Source organism: Hylobates moloch, unplaced genomic scaffold (assembly GCF_009828535.3).
Source record: "Hylobates moloch isolate HMO894 unplaced genomic scaffold, HMol_V3 SCAFFOLD_18, whole genome shotgun sequence".
NCBI lineage: Eukaryota > Metazoa > Chordata > Mammalia > Primates > Hylobatidae > Hylobates > Hylobates moloch.
In genome coordinates this window covers 15153573-15172524 of record NW_026652293.1, presented here as the reverse complement: position 1 = coordinate 15172524, position 18952 = coordinate 15153573, and the positions used below count along the sequence as shown (strand labels likewise).

The 18952-nt window shown below is 35.4% G+C and overlaps 1 protein-coding gene and 1 pseudogene across 6 annotated transcripts in view; one reads left to right on the top strand and one right to left on the bottom strand.

Annotated features, from left to right (window-relative positions):
• Positions 1 to 18952, top strand: part of PTPRC (protein tyrosine phosphatase receptor type C) — a 120030-nt gene that overhangs the window by 40167 nt on the left and 60911 nt on the right. For 4 of the 6 annotated variants that reach the window (XM_032136278.2, XM_032136279.2, XM_032136283.2 and 1 more), the window contains exons 3-4: positions 13306 to 13332; positions 17640 to 17837. In XM_032136278.2, the coding sequence (XP_031992169.1) occupies positions 13306 to 13332; positions 17640 to 17837 (225 nt within the window). The remainder of the gene's footprint in view (positions 1 to 13305; positions 13333 to 17639; positions 17838 to 18952) is intronic. The other 2 variants (XM_032136286.2, XM_032136282.2) reach the window with 1 other exon arrangement.
• On the bottom strand, positions 121 to 1833 carry LOC116457930 (phosphatidylethanolamine-binding protein 1-like; annotated as a pseudogene).

The window sequence follows — 18952 nt, the reverse complement described above, 5'->3', positions numbered from 1 at the left end:
TGCTCAGGTCTTGCCTGTGCAAAGGGGAGCCGGAAGAGGAGAAATCTATTATACATGCAACACTGAACTGGAGAACACGGCTGGGGGCCTGTGGGACAGTTCAGGTCCCCGAGCTGCCCCCTACTTCCCAGACAGCTGCTCGTGCAGTTTGGGCACATAGTCGTCCCACTCAGCCTGGTAATGCTTTCTGGCCACTGGAGCCACGAGCACGAGCTCTTACTTTTTTTTTTTTTTTTTTTTTTTTTTTTGAGACGGAGTCTTGCCTTGTCGCCAGGCTGGAGTGCAGTGGCCTGATCTCGCCTCACTGCAACCTCTGCCTCCCGGGTTCAAGCAATTCTCCTGCCTCAGCCTCCCAAGTAGCTGGGACTACAAGCTGTGCCACCACGCCCAGCTATTTTTAGTAGAGACGGGGTTTTACCATGTTGGCCAGCATGGTCTTGATTTCCCGACCTCGTGATCCATCCGCCCTGGTGATCCACCCGCCCCAGCCTCCCAAAGTGCTGAGATTACAGGAGTGAGCCACCTTGCCTGGCCAAGCTCGAACTTTTGACAGAAGGATGCCATTTTGAATTTGCCACTGTGGCCTCCAGATCTATTGCTGAGGAAGGGCTCATCACACTTCAGCAGCCTGTCCTGTTTGTAAACCAGCCAGACATAGCGGTGGAGGCCTGTGCCCTCCGGAGGCCCGAGCCCACGTAACGGAGAGGACTGTGCCACAGCTAACGTCATTGCCCTTGATGTTAACCACCAAGAAATGACGCCATTCCCTGTATTGGGGCTTCTTCCTGCCGGGAGCATCCGGGTCTGTTAGGACCAAGGTGTAGAGTTTCCTTGAATCAAGATCATCCCATGAAATGCCGGTGGGTCTGTTAACCTAGGTGGGCGTCAGCACTTTTCCCAGCTCGTCCACTGCCGCCCTGGCGTAGGTGACATACAGCGAGTGCTGCGGCTGCGCATCCACTTCCTGCAGGCTCAAGGGCCTGGACCGCTTGCTGAGGTCCCTGGCGTGGCTGCGCAAGAGCGGAGCGCGCAGCGGGGAGTGCCACTAGGCAAGGGGCAGGCGCAGCGGCGACCCGGCAGCCTCTGAAAACTAGCCGGGGAAGCCGGGGCTCATTATAGGATTTTAAAAATATTATTAAAGGCTTCACAAACTGTCTTGTTTAATAGCCACAACATTGGGAGGCCGAGGCAGGCGGATTACCTAAGGACGGGAGTTCGAGACCAGCCTGGACAACATGGTGAAGCCCCGTCTCTACTAAAAATACAAATATTAGCCAGGTGCGGTGGTGCATGCTTGTAATCCCATATACTCAGGAGACTGAGGCAGGAGAACCGCGTGAACCCGGGAGGCGGAGGTTGCAGTGAGCTGAGAGAGATAGTGCCACTGCACTCCAGCCTGGGCCACAGAGCAAAACTCTCTCAGAAAAAAAAAAAAAAAAAAAATAGATACAACAATCTCCTTTTAACTGAAGAGGAATGATGTAAAGTTATATAAAGTTCAGAGGAATTGATGTAAAGTGAATAGAAAAGAGTTTGGAATCTCCTACTAAAATATTTTAACGGGAAAGAGACACATCAGTGCATTTTACAAGCAGATCAATGTGGCAGTATCTAGCATGCATGGGGAAAGGATGGAGGAAATTGTCAGTTTAGAAACTGAGTATAAACATCATTGAAATAGGACATGATAAGTACCTGGACCAGGGTAAAGGCAATGGAAAGGAAAAGGAAGCCACAGATCACAGATAGGAGGAATTCAAGGACTGTGTACCGAAATTCAGGGGAATGATGTGAAATGGATGATCTGAATCCTCTATTCCCAGGAGGCAGCATTATGGAGTTAGGAAAAAATGCAGGAGCTTTGGATTCTAGTAGACCTGGGATTGAGTTTTTACACTGTTACTCTATATTGGAAGCAATATATTTAAACCAGCTGTGTCTTCCTTTATAAAACAAGAATAATAATGCTTATCACATAGAGATATTATGAGGATTGTGTAAGACAATGTATCAAATAGTAGATATTCGGTAAATGTTCCTTGTTTACTAAAGATAGAGAAACCATTTCCTGATGTACAAAGGGATGAAGAGCTGGCCCAATATGAATTTTCCCAAAGAAGTTAAATGAAAAGGATCTCATGATCCTTTTTAGGATTTATTATTTATGAATGTTAATATATTATTTTAATATTTTCTATCTTATGAAATAATCATTTAGTCAAAACATAAGACAATTGATAGGAATACACAGCATGGAAAATGGTTACCAACTAGAGCTGCAGGGTATCAGGGAATGTGACAAGGCAGCAAAATGTTTCTACACATGTCTGTTTTTTCAGGCATTATCTTTCATGAGACTATCAAGTGTGTATTTAGGAAGCCATTCAACTTAGTTCAGTGCATTTGCTTGCAAAGGGTGCAATGTGATGTTTCCTACTGGTAGGGTCGTATTTCATATGTGATGATAATGTCGCTGAACAAATAGGAAATATCCTTGCCTAGACTATATTTTATCATTTCATTATCTGGTGGTAAAGGAATGTGAGTTCTATTTACAAATAAACACTTTGTCTTACTTTTTTTTTTGTGATCTATTTTCTCCAAGTTGCACAATGTAATGAATTAACAAAGTTTAATTGCTGGCCAAATCAACGGTGACTTTTTATGTTTTTAAATATAAGATTAGGTTTAACTTATTTTTGTCATTAAAATATCATTTGTGAGTGCTTTTCAAAATGAAGTGCTTCTGAAATAAATCACATAATAAAACTAACTTTACTTTTGAAATGCATTTTTATTGAAGCAAACACAAATCAATCTGAAATTCAGCATTTTGTAGCAGTTAAATGTATAGTCAGGCAGCTTCAACGTCAACTAGAGAAGTTGTGGTTTTAACCCCGAGATAGGGCTGATTATGCTGGTGCTATGGCAACCTATTGCACCATTTGGTAGCGCCTGTGTGCTTAACCGCATGAGCTGCGCCTCTTCCTTTCCTATAAAGACTCAGAATAAGAAAAACAGAAGTACACTGAAGAGAAGAAACCACAAGAGCAGTAAAGACACTGCTGTTAGCTTTTAGCTGTGCAAACAGCAGTCTTACGAGAATAACACATTGAAAACCTCTTCTGTTTGAAAGTGTAGCTTTTCCCATTATGCCTGGGTTCCTTTAATGATTTTGAAAGTAAACCAAGTGTTTCTGTTCAGAGTTTTCATTAAAGGGAAATAAGAAGAAATAAGCAGTGCATTTATCAGCCTTTGCTTTTATTATCCTCAGCTTTAGGAGTGGGATGCTTTTGTGCAGCCTCAGCAGACACATTTTATTCTGTTTGTGAGATGGGAGATAAGTTTCTTATTAGGTGGACTCCCTATAATCTAGCATTATTTTCTGCTAATTTTTTATCATATTGTAGTTAGTTCAAAAAAATAGTGTAATTTTAATTTATCTCCTGGCTCATTTAGAAAGGGTTGTGGTTGGTGCTGTAAACACATTTCTACATAACTATATTAAATTCACAGACACTCACTGTCCTAGCACTGTTTATTTTCTATGGGGAGCTTCATTCACCTATTCTTTCCCTCACCCCACTTCTTTTACAAGGTATAGGTTGATCAGCAAAGGCTTTTGTTTGTTTTGCTTTGTTTCAAAGCACAGACATAATAAAACTATAACTTTTTTAGCATGTTCTACTATTTTTCCTTCCTTAAAGATTTGGGTAAAAATACTGAAGGACAGACAAGCTCATGCTACCATTTTTGTTAGGCATAGGCCTGTTCACTTTTCTTCCCTGTTTTTCTGAAAAATAAGAATTTACCCCTTTCGTAGTCATTGTCCAGCAATTTACACTTTTTAACAATAAATTTTAATGTGTGGTACTCTGAATCCCATACATAATATTTACTCATTTTTGAGTCCCTAATAGCTCTTTAGCACAAATACTGGATTTAGCATTAAATATTTTTTCCTTATGTTGCAATGCAGTTGAACAAGCATGGGGGTTTTTAGAGTCAGACAGATCTGCATTTAAATCTAGACTTATTTTGCTACAAGCTCTTTATTTAGCCTTGCATACACGTTTTCATGATTTTGAGCTTCCACCTGTGAAAAGAAGAGAATACCATCTACTTTGTAGGATTTCTATAATGATTAGATAAAATAATATGTAACAGTATTTAGGACAGTGCCCTTCACATAGTAGCTGCTTATTAAATAATAAACACTGTTGATAGCACTAAATGCACTAATAAAAGATTTCACCACTTATGCAAACATCTTTTGATGATTCTTTGTTCTTTAATGATGATCGTAGCCTATCCTAGAGGAAGCAAAGAGCTACAAAAACATATACTTTCTAAGGGATTAATATAATTAAATGGTTTTTGCTGTCTGAAGTATATTGCATAAATCAGGTATATATCCCTGGATTTAGGTAAATGAAAACGGACATTTTCATAAGAAGCAAAAAGATAATTAATATGGGAATAAACCTATTCTGGAAAATGTTTTAAAAAGAGAATATGGGTAAGGAAGCATCTTTCTCAGTTGTTCTTAACCTTTGTTTCCATCATAATCACCATGAGAGCTTTAAGAAAATACCAGTGCACAGATCACATTACCCCACAAACCTATTAAATCAGATTTTCCAGCGTTGGAGCCCAGAAATATGCACCTTTAATCTAATTCCCAGTCAGGATTAATACAAATAAAGGATTGATATTTATCTTCATCAGGATAATAATACTGGTTACACACACACAAATATACATAACTGATAACAAGCTAGAATTTTGTAAACCATGTTCTCAGAAACATTGCAGTTACATTGTGCAAATATCCTATAGTATGTCCATGGGAAAAAAAAAAATGGGTTTGTGGCAAATACTTTTAGGAGATCTTGAGCTAAATGAAGTAAAACTAAGTTTCTCTATGCTTTTAATATATTAACACACTTTATAAATATCTCCAAAGGGCATGTAGCATGAATTACTTCTGAAACAAATTTGACTATGGGACATTTAAAGGCACACAAATCTAAATCAAAGACTTCAATTTGGCCATCATTGCACAGGAAGCGATACAATTTTCCCCCTAACTTGTAGATAAATAGTTTGAGACAGAAAAAAAGCAGTGTAACTGACTGTTCTTAAATGGTTATCTAGCAGCGTTTATTAATTTATTTTTTTGTCATTAATTGTTTCATTAATCAACATGCCTGAAATATATAACATGATGTTTTAAGCGAAATATAAAATACCTACAAATGCATTCCTAGTTTTAGTGGTGTGTGTTTGCAAAGTCATATGTATTCACAAGCAAAAAACATTATTTTGAATATTGGACACCATAATTCATTGGGAGACAGCTAGATATGGTTGCTATCTTTAAAAATTTTTAATTATTTGATTGTATTCCTCTCGCGGCCCCCAAAATTTGCCTTCTTTATCCTCAATACTGCTTTACATACTGATATTTTTCTTTATTATTTGCATTATTATTTAAAATGTGTGTATATAATTTGGAAGTTTAAATAGTACCATAAGGCCTAGAGTAAATAAGAGCAGTCTTTTGCTCCCATGACTCTCCCCTCCCTTGATATTTTGTGATTTTTAAATGTTACCTTTTATTGTAGTGCTGTTTCTTTAAAAAAAAAAAAAAAGATTTTTGCCAGTATCTATTGACTTCTTCTCTTGATCTTGAGATGTTGCTTTTTATAACCTCTTGCTCTGTGTTCAGGGGTGCGATGTTTTCTCATTTCTGAAAATATGAATTGTAGTTGGTTATCCTCTTTTTTGCTCCTTGCATTGCCTCATTCTTCCAAGTCCCTCTTTTGTTTATTTGAGCTCTATCTTTATTTCTTATTAGAGGCTTTGGTCTAGTGTTTCTTGGATGTCCATTTGTATTTAATAAAAGGCCTCAATAAAGGGACGTTGAGATTCTCTGGACATTGGTAGAGCTCATAAATTCATGTGCCTTGACTAGATTGAATGAAATCAGAAAGGCACTAAACTCACTGAGTCTTAGTTTCCTTATATATCAAATGAACTGCATGTCAATAATCACTACAATCCTTTGCTTCTGTCTGAATAGAAATCTTTGGAATTATTTTCTGATGGTAAGCGGAAAGTGCTTTACTCATGAGATTCCAAAAATAATATTAATATACCCAATATTTTAACATAAAGTCTACATAAAGAATAAGAAAATTATTAAATAGACATTACTTCAAGTCTAGCACTTTCCTCGTGTGTGCCTGTGAGCAATTTACTAAACTCTTTTAGGTCCCAGTTTCATTCTGTATAAAAAAGGATAAATAATGCTAACTCATTGGCTTACTGGGATGCTTAAAGAAAAAAAAATACATATATATTATATAAAGAGGTGTGCATAGTGTCTGCTACATAACATTTCAGTAAACTGTTGCTGTCATTATTATATTTACTGATAAGCTAATGGAGGGTAGAAAAGACTGTTTCCTGTGGTTCTCTGAAATCATAATACCTTGTTTGTCGCTGCCCAGAGTGCTTACTCCATAAATACTTAATAATTTAATATGATTTGTTAGACTTATTGTCTGCGGACCATATAGCAGATTTCCAGCGTAAAGTGCAATTCTCTTATTTTTATTGTGTACTTTATTATTATCATGCATTGCTAAGAAAGGAAAGCCATACATATCTGTTTTAGCTGACCCTTATTTTTTGTCTTGATTTGCTTTTTTCCACTTTTGTACAGGCTTTATGTTTATGGAGGTCAAGTATGCATTCTCAACCTTCAAAACATGCTATCATTCATTTTAGGGCAGATGCTGAGAATAAGTATTTATTTCATCTATTCTATTTTACCCTTCTGCCCTTGTACTTTTCCCAGATTTGCAGAACTAGACAGGTTTAAATTCCCTAGGAAATAGCATCCCACTTTTTTTTTTTTTTTAATGGGGAGGGAGAACGGGTGGTATTTAAAGCCCAAGTATGTCTTTTGAAATGCCGTTTTCACTGAAATTGATTCCTAGTTTTTGCTGAAATCTCTGATCAGGGACTTAGGGGTGTGACTTCAAGGTAACTTTGATTTGTGATCATTTAAACATTTTGAGTTGCAAAAGAAACATATTGGGAAAGGTAAATTCAGTAACAATACATGTGTTAGAATAACACAGCTTTGAAGATCAAGTGTTCTGTTATCTACATTTTCATCTGTTTAATGTATCTAGTCAATTCCATTGGTGATTCACAACAGGATTATAATGGGAAAAAGAGCTCGTAGATAATTTACAGATTTTTAGTGCTATGGTGCCACCTACTGAAATATTACTAAATACTCCTTTGACTAAATAATGAAAACACGACATTTAAGTTTTTTAAAATGTAGAAAATTTCATCCCTAGAAGATAAAAGTCAAAGTGTAGAATGTAGTAACTGTAATATGTGGAACACTAGATATATTACTGTGTTTTATTTTATATTTATTTGATGTGTTTATAGAATTTGAGAGAAAGCTCAATGCAGTTCTTACTTTGAGAAATAGTGATGCCTTCTCTTTATTGTCACACACCTACACGTGTGCCCTCTTAATTTCCGTTGCTATTTCACATATTTTGCTTTACCTATTTTCCACACTTTCCCAGTATTGTTCATAAAGAATGTTTACATATATTGTAGTGTAATTTGTATTAAAGAATCTCCAAATATTAAATATTTATTGTGCACTGGTTATTAAGTACTTTATGCAAAAATTTTATTTGCTTTTCCCAGATCTATTTGACTCCACTAAGAATACATTGTTGCTTTTAAGTAATACAGGAACTAGGGTAGAGTACAAGGCTGTCTACATACATAAAACAACTTAGATAACTACATCAGTTCATTTGTTTTGCATCAGACAAGCACAATAATATTTAACCATATACTCCAATCTAAATGGATAGGTCATGAAGTAGTTAAATATGTTATATAACCAATCTTTTGTTGTTGTTGTTGTTGTTGTTGTTTTTGAGTCAGGGTCTCACTCTGTCACCCAGGCTGGTGTACAGTGGCACCATCACATCTCACTACAGCCTCAACACCCACTCCTGGGCTTAGCCTCCCAAGTAGCTAGGACTATAGGTGCACACCACCCCACCCAGCTAAGTTTTGTATTTTAAGTAGAGACGAGGTTTTGCATGTTGCCCAGACCGGATTGCTTGGCTCAAGCAATCCACCTGCCTCTCCCTCCCAAAGTTCTGGGATTACAGGTGTGCACCACTGCGACTGGCCACAACCAATCTCACCGGGTCTTTTTTTTCTATCAGTGAAGATTCAGCACAGTAGCTTCTATGTATGATTTTGGTAATGTTTAATAATGTTTGCACATATGAAGTGCAACAGACAATTGAAGTCATTGCTCATGTAATTTAGGAAGAATTACAATATGATAGAGAATTAATAAATTATTGCAGATATTTGGTTGTATAGTTTTCTCTAAATAGTTAAGTACCTTCACCTACTCCCTACCTTATTTAATATATAAAGGCATTCTCCACCAAAGTATTTGTTAGTGTACTGCTAAAGTTGATGTAAAAATCATTAGATGACTGGGGGCGGTGGGGTGCAGGGAATGTCCTTTAGATGCTAAGTAGGTGTTTTAACTAAGCTATTTTATATAGGTCACATTTACTGTGTTCCTACTTTAAGACTGGGAAAATTTTTAATATTAAAAAGATTGAAAAATAGATTTATATAATCTAGCGCACATGGCTTGTTCAAATTGATATGTTGTTTCAAGTTGCATCACTCTAGTTCCCACCTTATTTCCTTAAGGGCATTGGCTTAAATGTTGAAGTAGTTTTTAATTTTAAATTTTAATTTTTAAATAGATTCTATGTGCTTTTTTCAGGGACGAAAACGTTTTTATGTCATTTATCATGTTGACTAAAAGTGTTACCAAAACTAAAAATCTGTTTATAGGGATTTTATGACCATGAGAACAAGCAAGTTGAGTCTTACACTAAGTCTAAACAGTGATGCTGAAGTCTTGGAATTTTCTTTTAAAAAGATAAAATGGTGTGGGGTGTGCATGTGTGTGTGTGTGCGTGCGCGCGCACGCATGTATTTGAAATAGTATATAAAAATGAAATAAAACATAGATTACAATGTTTTAGTGTGGCCTAAAAATCACTCAGTGGAGGAATTTAGAATCATATCCAGTGATAAATCGGTGTACAAGCAAACACATATTCAATTCAAGAGGCTTTTATGGGAAGTAAGCATAAACATAGAAGAAACTAAAATGTTAGATCTTTAGATATTATGCTGTTTTCCAAGGATATTAAATTTTGCTGCATTAAAGATGAAAAGATTTGAGGAAATTTTGAATATGAAGCGATGATGAGATCAGAAAAAAAAATATATGTATGCCCGTTATTCTGTCCTCTAGCTCCAGAAACCTCTTAACATCTAAACAAAAAGTCTGTAAATATTAATAATTGTGCTTAATATTAGTGTAGTTTGGTTGACTTTACTGTCAAAATAATATTCTGTCATAAATTAACTTGACACATCTCTAAATTTTCTCTAATATTTGTTTGTACCATTATAGAACATTCACTCAGCACATTATGATTTAATCTGCATATCTATTTTTAGGTTCAAGGTTATTTTAGCATTTGTAGCACTACTAGTAATTTACTTGCAGCCAAATGATGAGTAAGATCAATTTTTACTTAACTTATGAGTTTTTAATAAACATCTTCTCTAAAAGAATTTTCATGCTTGAAATTTCATATGAAGAGGAAAGGCCATAAGGACAAGTTGATGGGAAAAGACGGACGCCTGATGTGTGAGAGCATGGCCTGTAAAGTCAGACAGGCTCAGGTTCAAGTCTGGCTCACATATACTACACTGGCCTTGTGAACTTGGCCAAGACACTTGACTGTTCTAAGCTTCTTAGGGTTTTTGTGATGTTTAAGAAAGGAAACATAAGCAAAAGACTTAGTATAGTGCCTGGCACCCAGTAAACACTCAATAAATATTAACAATTAATAACAATAAAATATCATTTCTAAATTATTCTTTAAAAAAGTAAATCATTAGAAACAGTCTTTTCCATTTTGGTAATTTGCCTCTTGTCCTTCTTTTCAGAAGTTAGATTAAAATACTATACATCATGTATTTCTTTTAAAAAACTTATTGCTTTTGGACCACTTGGAAGTTTATTAATCTCTGTGAGACATGGAACATGTACATAGTCTGATGAATAGTGTACTGGTTGGAAACAGTTCTAGTATATTTACTCAGGTATTCACAGTTCTTTTGTTAAAAAAGAAATAGCTTCACATAGTGTCCCAGCATTTTTCTTCTCATTTCTGTGGTAAACAGATGATGAATTATAATTTTCTTTTATGAAACACTCTGTATAGTTGGTGCTACACATTTTGGTGACAACAAGGTATTAAATCAGAGCAATAGAATATAGTGGTCTGTGGAATTAGTGGTGCAGGTAACATTAAGATTCCTCTTTTCTCTGTCATCAAATTTACTTTCTGATTTCTCCTCTGTATTAACTGATCCAATGGCTTCCGTCATTCTGAGGAAAAAGTTCAAGCTCCTTTTCAAGGCCTACAATGCTTGCTCCTTGGCTCTTCTCCTAAAGCTGTTATCATCAGATCTGTTTGATTTCTCCTTTGCACTTACTCATGCTTAAAAGAATCCAACAATTACTTATCAATCACTTCTTCTACACAAGACTCTTTGCTACAGCTGCTTCTCTTTCTCCTCCTCCTCTTTCTCATCTTATTATGTGATTCATGCTGATGTTGATGGGAGAAAGTTTGATTATTAGTCTTAATCAGGTGTATCCATGACTAAAATGTCTTTGCAGATGACTAGATACATGTGTTTTATGGGTTATAAGCTTATCCAGGGCAAGGATCATGCTTTTATCATGTTTGAATCTAGTCTCCAACAGCATACCAGCACAACAATGTATTTTTCTTGAACCTAAGTGAACTAAATTTACTTCTTTCAAGTTCCAAGGAATGAGGTGCTTGCATGAGAAGGGGCATATCAACCTAATTTTAGATATGTAAGAGCTCATGTATTTCTCAGATAAAGAAGAGATATGTGTTGTATAAAGTATGTTCACACACTCAAAAGCAACTTGAATATTTTAAATTTGGTGGTATGTTTTGTTCTTCACAAACAATGAAGGACACTTTTCCTTTCACTTCAAACATGAGAGCTATTAGTTATTTCTATACTAATATGTTTTTCTTATTACCTCTTTTGCAAATCAACACAATTCTAAGACTTTAATTTACAAGAAAATAAGAACAAATAAGGAGAGTGGAATGCTGTTAAAGGGAACATAAACATAACAATAATTTACATGAAACAGAAAGATAAAAGCTAACTAGATAAGAAAAGGGACAAAAGTACAAACAATATCAATTAAAAACAATATTTAAGTATGAATTATTAAGAAAAAGAGAAATATAATGAGAAAATAAGAAAGTCATTATGTTAATAATTATGTATCACCCATCAATGACATAAAAATATATATATAACAAAAATACATTTTACTTCAAGGAATAAGCCAGGGAATGTCATTGAAGAATACTGGGTGATGCTCCTTGGATGGCAACTCTGAAGGAAGAAAATGTTTTCACATCAGTTTGTTCTCAGAAGATAAAATATAAAGGCAGAAAGTCGCCTTAAGTACCAGTTAATTCACTCCTCCATCTGATCTCTGATTCACTTTAACAACCTGAGTTTGCAGTCATTTGGAAAAGAACTTTACAATCTTTTAAATAGGCATTTACTAACATGAGGGATGAAAACATTGCACTTCACTGTAGACTGAATCTAGTTCCCATCATGCCAAGAAAGCTGCTCTTTTCAACATTTCCACAAACCCAGATGATAAATCCAGTGGACTCATGTTAATCCACCATGTTTATTCTACATGTGAATCCCCATATTATTTGACTTCAACCACTTCCTTCTCAAAACACCCCTACTCTTTTCTTGTTTGCTACAGTTTTCTTCCTACTTGGAAAATTTGATTACCTATGCTGGCTCTCTCCTTAATATTCACTGAACTTCAGGATTCTATGTTGGACACTTCTCTTTTATGTAGTTCGGTGATCTCCTTCACCTCTGTAGCTGCAAAATGTATCTATATGCTGATCTATAGCATCAGCCCAGATGTATATCATGAGCTACAAACCTCTATGTTCAAACGCTATTATACATTTTCACATGAAATCTCAAGCAAATTCCGATTCACCTCTCTCTACCCTCTGTTTATTACTTCTCAAGTTCAGTGAAACTACAACTCACTAGCATGTTAAACTATCAATCTAGATGTTTTCCTTATTGCTCTTTCTCCTGTATTCTCACTTGCAAGGATTTACAAAGTCTTGGTGATTCTTGTGTGTTTCATCGGTCCTTTTCCCCTAACCTTTCTTTTGGGGTATACTCTTCTTATGTAGGACATCGTCTCTGTCTGTTTTGCTTTGGTTTTGGTCTCCTGATTTTCCTGCCCCCACCTTTGCTCTTTAATAATCCATTTTCCATTTCCTGAAAGGTTGATCTAAAATTCAAATGTTTCTCCTTTAGGCCTCCCTTTAAAGACATCCCTCTAATGGATAGCTAAAGCCTGTAAGATAAATCCCAGCTTCTTATTCCTCTGGGACCAAGCTAGCTATAAGTATTCCTTTAGGTTGTAGCTTAAATACATCCAAGAAACTCTCTGTATCAACTCCTCTACCAGCCAACCACCAACACTGGAAATAGAAATAAGATGATCCTATTATGTACTCCTTTAGCACATTCTGTCTCACCTGTCATCACACTGTATTGATTGTTTTTATTTATATCTCACACTAAATTGAGCTCATTGAGGGCAGGGAATTTTTATATGTTGGTCATATTATATCCCTAGCATGTGGCATAATGTCTAGCACAAAATAGGTGCTCAATTAATCATCATTATCTAAATAAATAATGCATTTGGGAAAAAATGTTTCAAAAGTTTTTCAAAAGTCTTTTGCAGGCTTGAAATTAATCCCAATAGTGATCCTTTAGTCTGTTATGTTTCTGATTTAGCCTGGGGATTCCAAAAATAAATAACATAATTTTGACATATTTGGGCTTTGTAAACATGATACTAAGAGAGGAAATATAGTTTCATTAGGGTAAAAGCTGCTGAAAATTGCCACTTGGTGGATGTTCTATCATAGACTTGAGGTACATATAAAAATCTAATATATGTTTACGTGACTATGAATGAAATTTGAAATTTTCTAAGAGATTTTTGTTTCTTCTTTGCAGGGCAAAGCCAAACACCTTCCCCCACTGGTAAGAATTAATATTTGCATTTTTACTAATTTTATTTTCTTGTTGCAAAGTTTATATATTTAACTACAATTTTCTATTATTAGCACTGAAATTATTTTTAAGGATAAATTTTATTATCATGAATGATTCTTGACATTCACTTGTTCTTAAACTTTCTGCTTATGTTATAGAGTTTAATAACTACCTAAACATGTTATTAAATTTGTATATATATTTTGTGTATAAATAGTAACTTTTCCCAAACTTGACAGTAAATCACACAACAGGTTTCTACTCTCTTTTAATATTTTAAGACTATAAAAAAATGCATTTAAATTAGATCACAAAATTTTATAGTCTGAAAGCAGGTTAAGAGCTGTCTATGTATGTTATAGATATGTAGATAACAGATTTGTATATGTCTGTATTTCTTTAAGAGTATGTTACTCTTTTCAATGGTGTGCAAAACCTTTGAGACTGTTAAGATATTTTTAAATAATATTTTCAAATTCTACTGAACATTTCAATAGTCCTTATAAATGTCTTAATCATGAGATAAATTTAAAAACAGAGATGCTGCAAATAAATTCATACATAGTACACGCAAAATAAGAGAGAAAATTAAATTGCAGGTGGTTAAATATCACATCACTTAACTGATATTACTGAAAATGTATTTTTCCTGCGTAATCATATGGTTGACAGTATGCATTAAGAAGGTAAGTAAAATGATGAAGACAATTTTGATTTAATATTGTAATGCACAATTCCAACTAACGTACATTCAACGTATCATGAAATTGGGTTATTAAAATGAATATTTTTGTCATGAAATAAAAATTCCGTCCAAATGAAGAAAATAAATAAACATGAAAATAGCAACAAAACACTTCTGAATATGCATAAGAATTATATTTCCTTATTTTTAAAAAAGGTCTAACACAATTTTACAGCTTTTAGCATGGCAGTGATGTTTTATAAATAAATGAAAGTCATTCCTGCATAGTAGATTGTGATTGGTTTATGCCAGCTACTCAAATGCAACTTAGTATCTCCAACTTTTACAGAAGAGAGATTCATCTCAACCATACCAGCTGGTTATTTTTGCAGGAAAGGGATAGTTATAGTGTAGAATGGGGAGAGAGTCTTTAAAATGACACACGACTCATCACCTTATTGAGGGAGTTTCTGTTATCTCTGAATTGACTCTATTATGACAAACCTCCAAGTGATGAAAGCAGGTAAGTTAAAACTGTTAACCAAAATGCAAAGGAAAATGGTCTCTCCCAAATATTGGCCACAACAATGTCATCAATGGAAACCAGGAGAATTTGCAAAGTGGAGGTTCAAGAACAATGTGGAATTGGCAATTGAGTCAGGTTTTCTAATTTTAAATTCTTATTTGTGAAAGGGAATGTGAACTGAACTTAAGATGTGTGCAAAGATATGAAGGAGAGTAGTTCTCTGAAAACCTTTCTCCGTGCACCTGGGACTGAATTTGCTTGGCTAGAAGTAATCTTTAGGAATGCTACTCATCAAAATAGCGTGGTACTATGTATTAGTCTGGGTTCTCTAGAGGGACAGAACTAATAGGATAGATGTGTATATGAGGGGTAGTTTATTAAGGAATGTTGACACACAATCACGAGGTGAAGTCCCACAATAGGCCATCTGCAAGCTGAGGAGCAAGGAAGCCAATCCGAGTCACCAAACCTCAAAAGTAGGGAAGCTGACAGTGCAGCCTTCAGTCGGTGGCCAAAGGCCCGAGAGCCCCTGGCAAACCACTGGAATAAGTCCAAGAGTCCAAAAGCTGAGGAACTTGGAGTTTGATGTTCAAGAGCAGGAAGCAGCCAGCATGAGAGAAAGATGAAGACCAGAAGACTCAGCAAGCCCACTTCTCCTATCTTCTTGTGCCTGCTTTTTCTAGCCGTGCTGGCAGTTGGTTGGATGATGCCCACTCATATTGGGCGGGGGCAGGGGGGATTCCCCCAGTCCACTGACTCAAATGTTAATCTCCTTTGGCAATACTCTCACAGGCACACCCAGGAACAATACTTTGCATCCTTCAATCCAATCAAGTTGATACTCAATATTAACCATCACATACTATTATAAGGAGAATGTTGCATGATTTTCTTTCTAGTCTGTTTGTAATTCACATCTAATAAAAGAGTGAGAGTGGACGATAAAGGGAACTTGTTGCAGCATTTCTCTCAAAGCAAAAGGGATCATTGGAAGCTGGCAGACACCAGAATTAGTTTAACCTAAAAATAACAATAATTGTCAAGTCTATAATGATGACAGTGACTTAATGTGAATAGAAAGGATTCTAAACTCTCTCCTTCCTTCCTCCCTCCCTTCTTTCCTACTTTCTTTCCACTCCCTTTCTCCCACCCCCTTCTCTTTTCCTTTCTTTTCTCCTACCCTCTCTCCCTCCCTTTCTTTTATTCAATGCATATCAGTTGAAAAAATCTAAAGTTAGACCTGATTTTACACTGAAGGCTAGAGGTAGTTACTATCGTATTACTGTACTTAGTTGGATATGCTGGCATGTAATTATGGGTAAAAGTTTGATGGATTTATTTGTGAGTTATTTGGTTATAAAAATCTAGAGATTGAAGTTTTTCATTGGAAAATAACACACGTAACAAGTCTATGATAATTTTGCATTTCTGTAATTACAGAATAGTTCTGCAATATTTCATGTATATTGGCATTGCTGAAGTTCAACATAATTAAGATGAATTTTATCTGTATTTAGTAAAAATTAACTTTAGCTTTGATACTAATGAATAAAGCTGGGTTTTTTATTTATCATACTATTTCCATTTTATTCTCTAGTGAGTAATATTGCAATTTTCATTCTTAACTCTTTCCTGTCCTATCATTTGTACTCCTTTTCTAGTTTCTCTCCTTCTCTCCCTATTTCCATATTCGTGCCATTGTCTTTTGCCCAATCTTGTTGAACTGATTTAATTATTACTTGTTGTGTGATATAGTTCAGTTTTTGCCTGATTAAATATTTAAAATTTTTTTTTTTGCATTTTAAAAAGTAAATATATGTTAAGCAAAAAACAAAATTTTAAATACATCTTTATAATCCCAACCTCCAGAGATCACATGAGCTTTTTTTTTTTTTTTTGACACATTTGGTGTATTTTTCTATTCTTTTATTAAGAAAACCACTTTTTTCAGTAAAAGAGCATAAAAAAGTTTTAAAGGACTTTAATCAACAGTGCTCATTCCCTGCAAATTTTTTTTTTTAACCATTGTACACTCATGTCAACTGTGCATAAACTTATTTCACTACTACTTTGTCACATATTTTCCTCTTCTTAAAGTAAACTTGAACTGTGGAAATTATTTCAGTATTTTAAATTGTATCTCTTTGTTATCATGAAGTCAAAGACATTTCTGTAGACTTTGGTTGTTTGTAAACCTAGTCGTGAGTTTTGTTTTTCAGTCATTTACACACATTTTCATTGCTTTGTTTGCATTTAATTTGTTTTTAAAAAAATCCATGAATAGGCCGGGTGTGGTGGCTCACGCCTGTAATCCCAGCACTTTGGGAGGCTGAGGTGGGTGGATCATGAGGTCAGGAGATCAAGACCATCCTGGCCAACATAGTGAAACCCCATCTCTACTAAAAATACAAAAATTAGCTGGATGTGGTAGTGTATGCCTGTAATCCCAGCTACTTGGGAGGCTGAGGCAAGAGAATCGCTTGAACCGGGGAGTCGGAGGTTGCAGTGAGCCAAGATCGTGCCACTGCACTCCAGCCTGGTGACAGAGTGAGACTCTGTCTCAAAAAAATATATATATGTGTATCCATGAATAAATAGAAGTTTTGTCTTTCATTTTTTTCTCCTGAAACCCTAGCTCTGCTAAAAACCTTCTAACTTTACCTTTCTCTATCCTTTTCTCTATCTACAACTTTTTAATTTTTTTAATCATCTTTACCCACTATGCTTCATCCTTCTGAACTCAATTGCTTTGAATAGGTGAGAAGCTGCTTTCAATTTCATTTCCCCATTTCTATCTTTAGCTAATGTTCTGTAGCTTGTTTTAGATCTGCATCTATATATTATTTGTATCTCTGTATGCATCAATATTTGTATATATGCATGTATATATGATTATATATATTTATGAATACATATACACACCATATACATATACTTATGTATGGTGTGTGTGTATGTATGTGTAGATATATGTACATACACACTATAATGGACTGGGGAGTTAGTATACTTGGATGAGCATACATTTAGGGTATGATTCACATATTTATTTTGTCCTTCTTCCATTTTCCATTAATTTAACAGGATCGACTACAGCAAAGATGCCCAGTGTTCCACTTTCAAGCGACCCCTTACCTACTCACACCACTGCATTCTCACCCGCAAGCATCTCTGAAAGAGAAAATGACTTCTCAGAGACCACACCTTCTCTTAGTCCAGACAATACTTCAACCCAAGTATCCCCGGACTCTTTGGATAATGCTAGCGCTTTTAATACCACAGGTTGGCACACAAAAGTTGTTAACTTAAATATCAGGGCAATGTCATTTAGAAAATTCTGAAGTTATCAGTACAACTTGTCTTTAAATTACGTGCACAGTTTCTAAGTATGTGATTTTATTCAAGTGCAGAAATTGCAGGAAATTAGTATCTGTGAAATATAGATCGACTGAAGTAATTAATGCATGTTGTTAGGGAGTGGAGAGAGAAAAGGAGGGAAGCAAGATCTCCAAGGACAATCAAGAGAGTAAATTTGTTCTAGTATCCTCTGATCTATATACACTCTCCATAATTCTCCCGCTTGGCTTCCTGCCACCTGGACAGATAAGAATTTCCCTAGTTCAGAGATTATCAGTCCTGTTCTCCTTGGAAGGTGCCTTAACGGGAATCTTCCCATTTCTTTGTTTCATTCTAGATTCTCTTTATCCAAAAATTGTTGAAGATAGAGAATGTATTATTTTTAAATCCACTCTGAGAATTGACAACCCAATTTTGTTATTTGAGTTTTTTTTTAAGAGCACTTGCATTATTGAAAACACTTTTAATTAAGGTTGTGAGTTCTACTGGTAAAATTAAAGGCAATATAGCCATGTTCCCGGCAAAAATCAGATTGATGCGAGAGATACTTTTGCTGAGAAGGGGCACTGATGCTCCTTAGAATGCTGATATATGTATATGCTAATTTAATGTTTAGCAATAGGTCTGCCAGTGTATTCAGTACTCAGATTTGCCATCAGGAGAGTGTTCATGCTTTTCTGAAATAATGTGTTATGTTGACTTTTTTCTGGGCAAACAGGTTTATAGATATACTCTGATAAAAGATACTAAGCTATTTGAACTGTTTAACAATGCCATTTATCTTCTTTTGAAAAACAAGCATATATAACACCATCACAGAAATTTTGTTTCGGGTACATCAAAGTATTGAGTACCATACTGATGAAGTTTATCGGATATAGTAAGCAGTTAAATAAATGGTCAGCGCCTTCCTACAGCAAGTACAAGACTGTGTATTTAATCTTCCATTTGTTTCCCTGTCACCATAGCAGAGTAGTGACTAGGACCTGTCTAAACACTAAAAATTTGAACACATTGCCCAAAATTTTTACAAAAAGAAT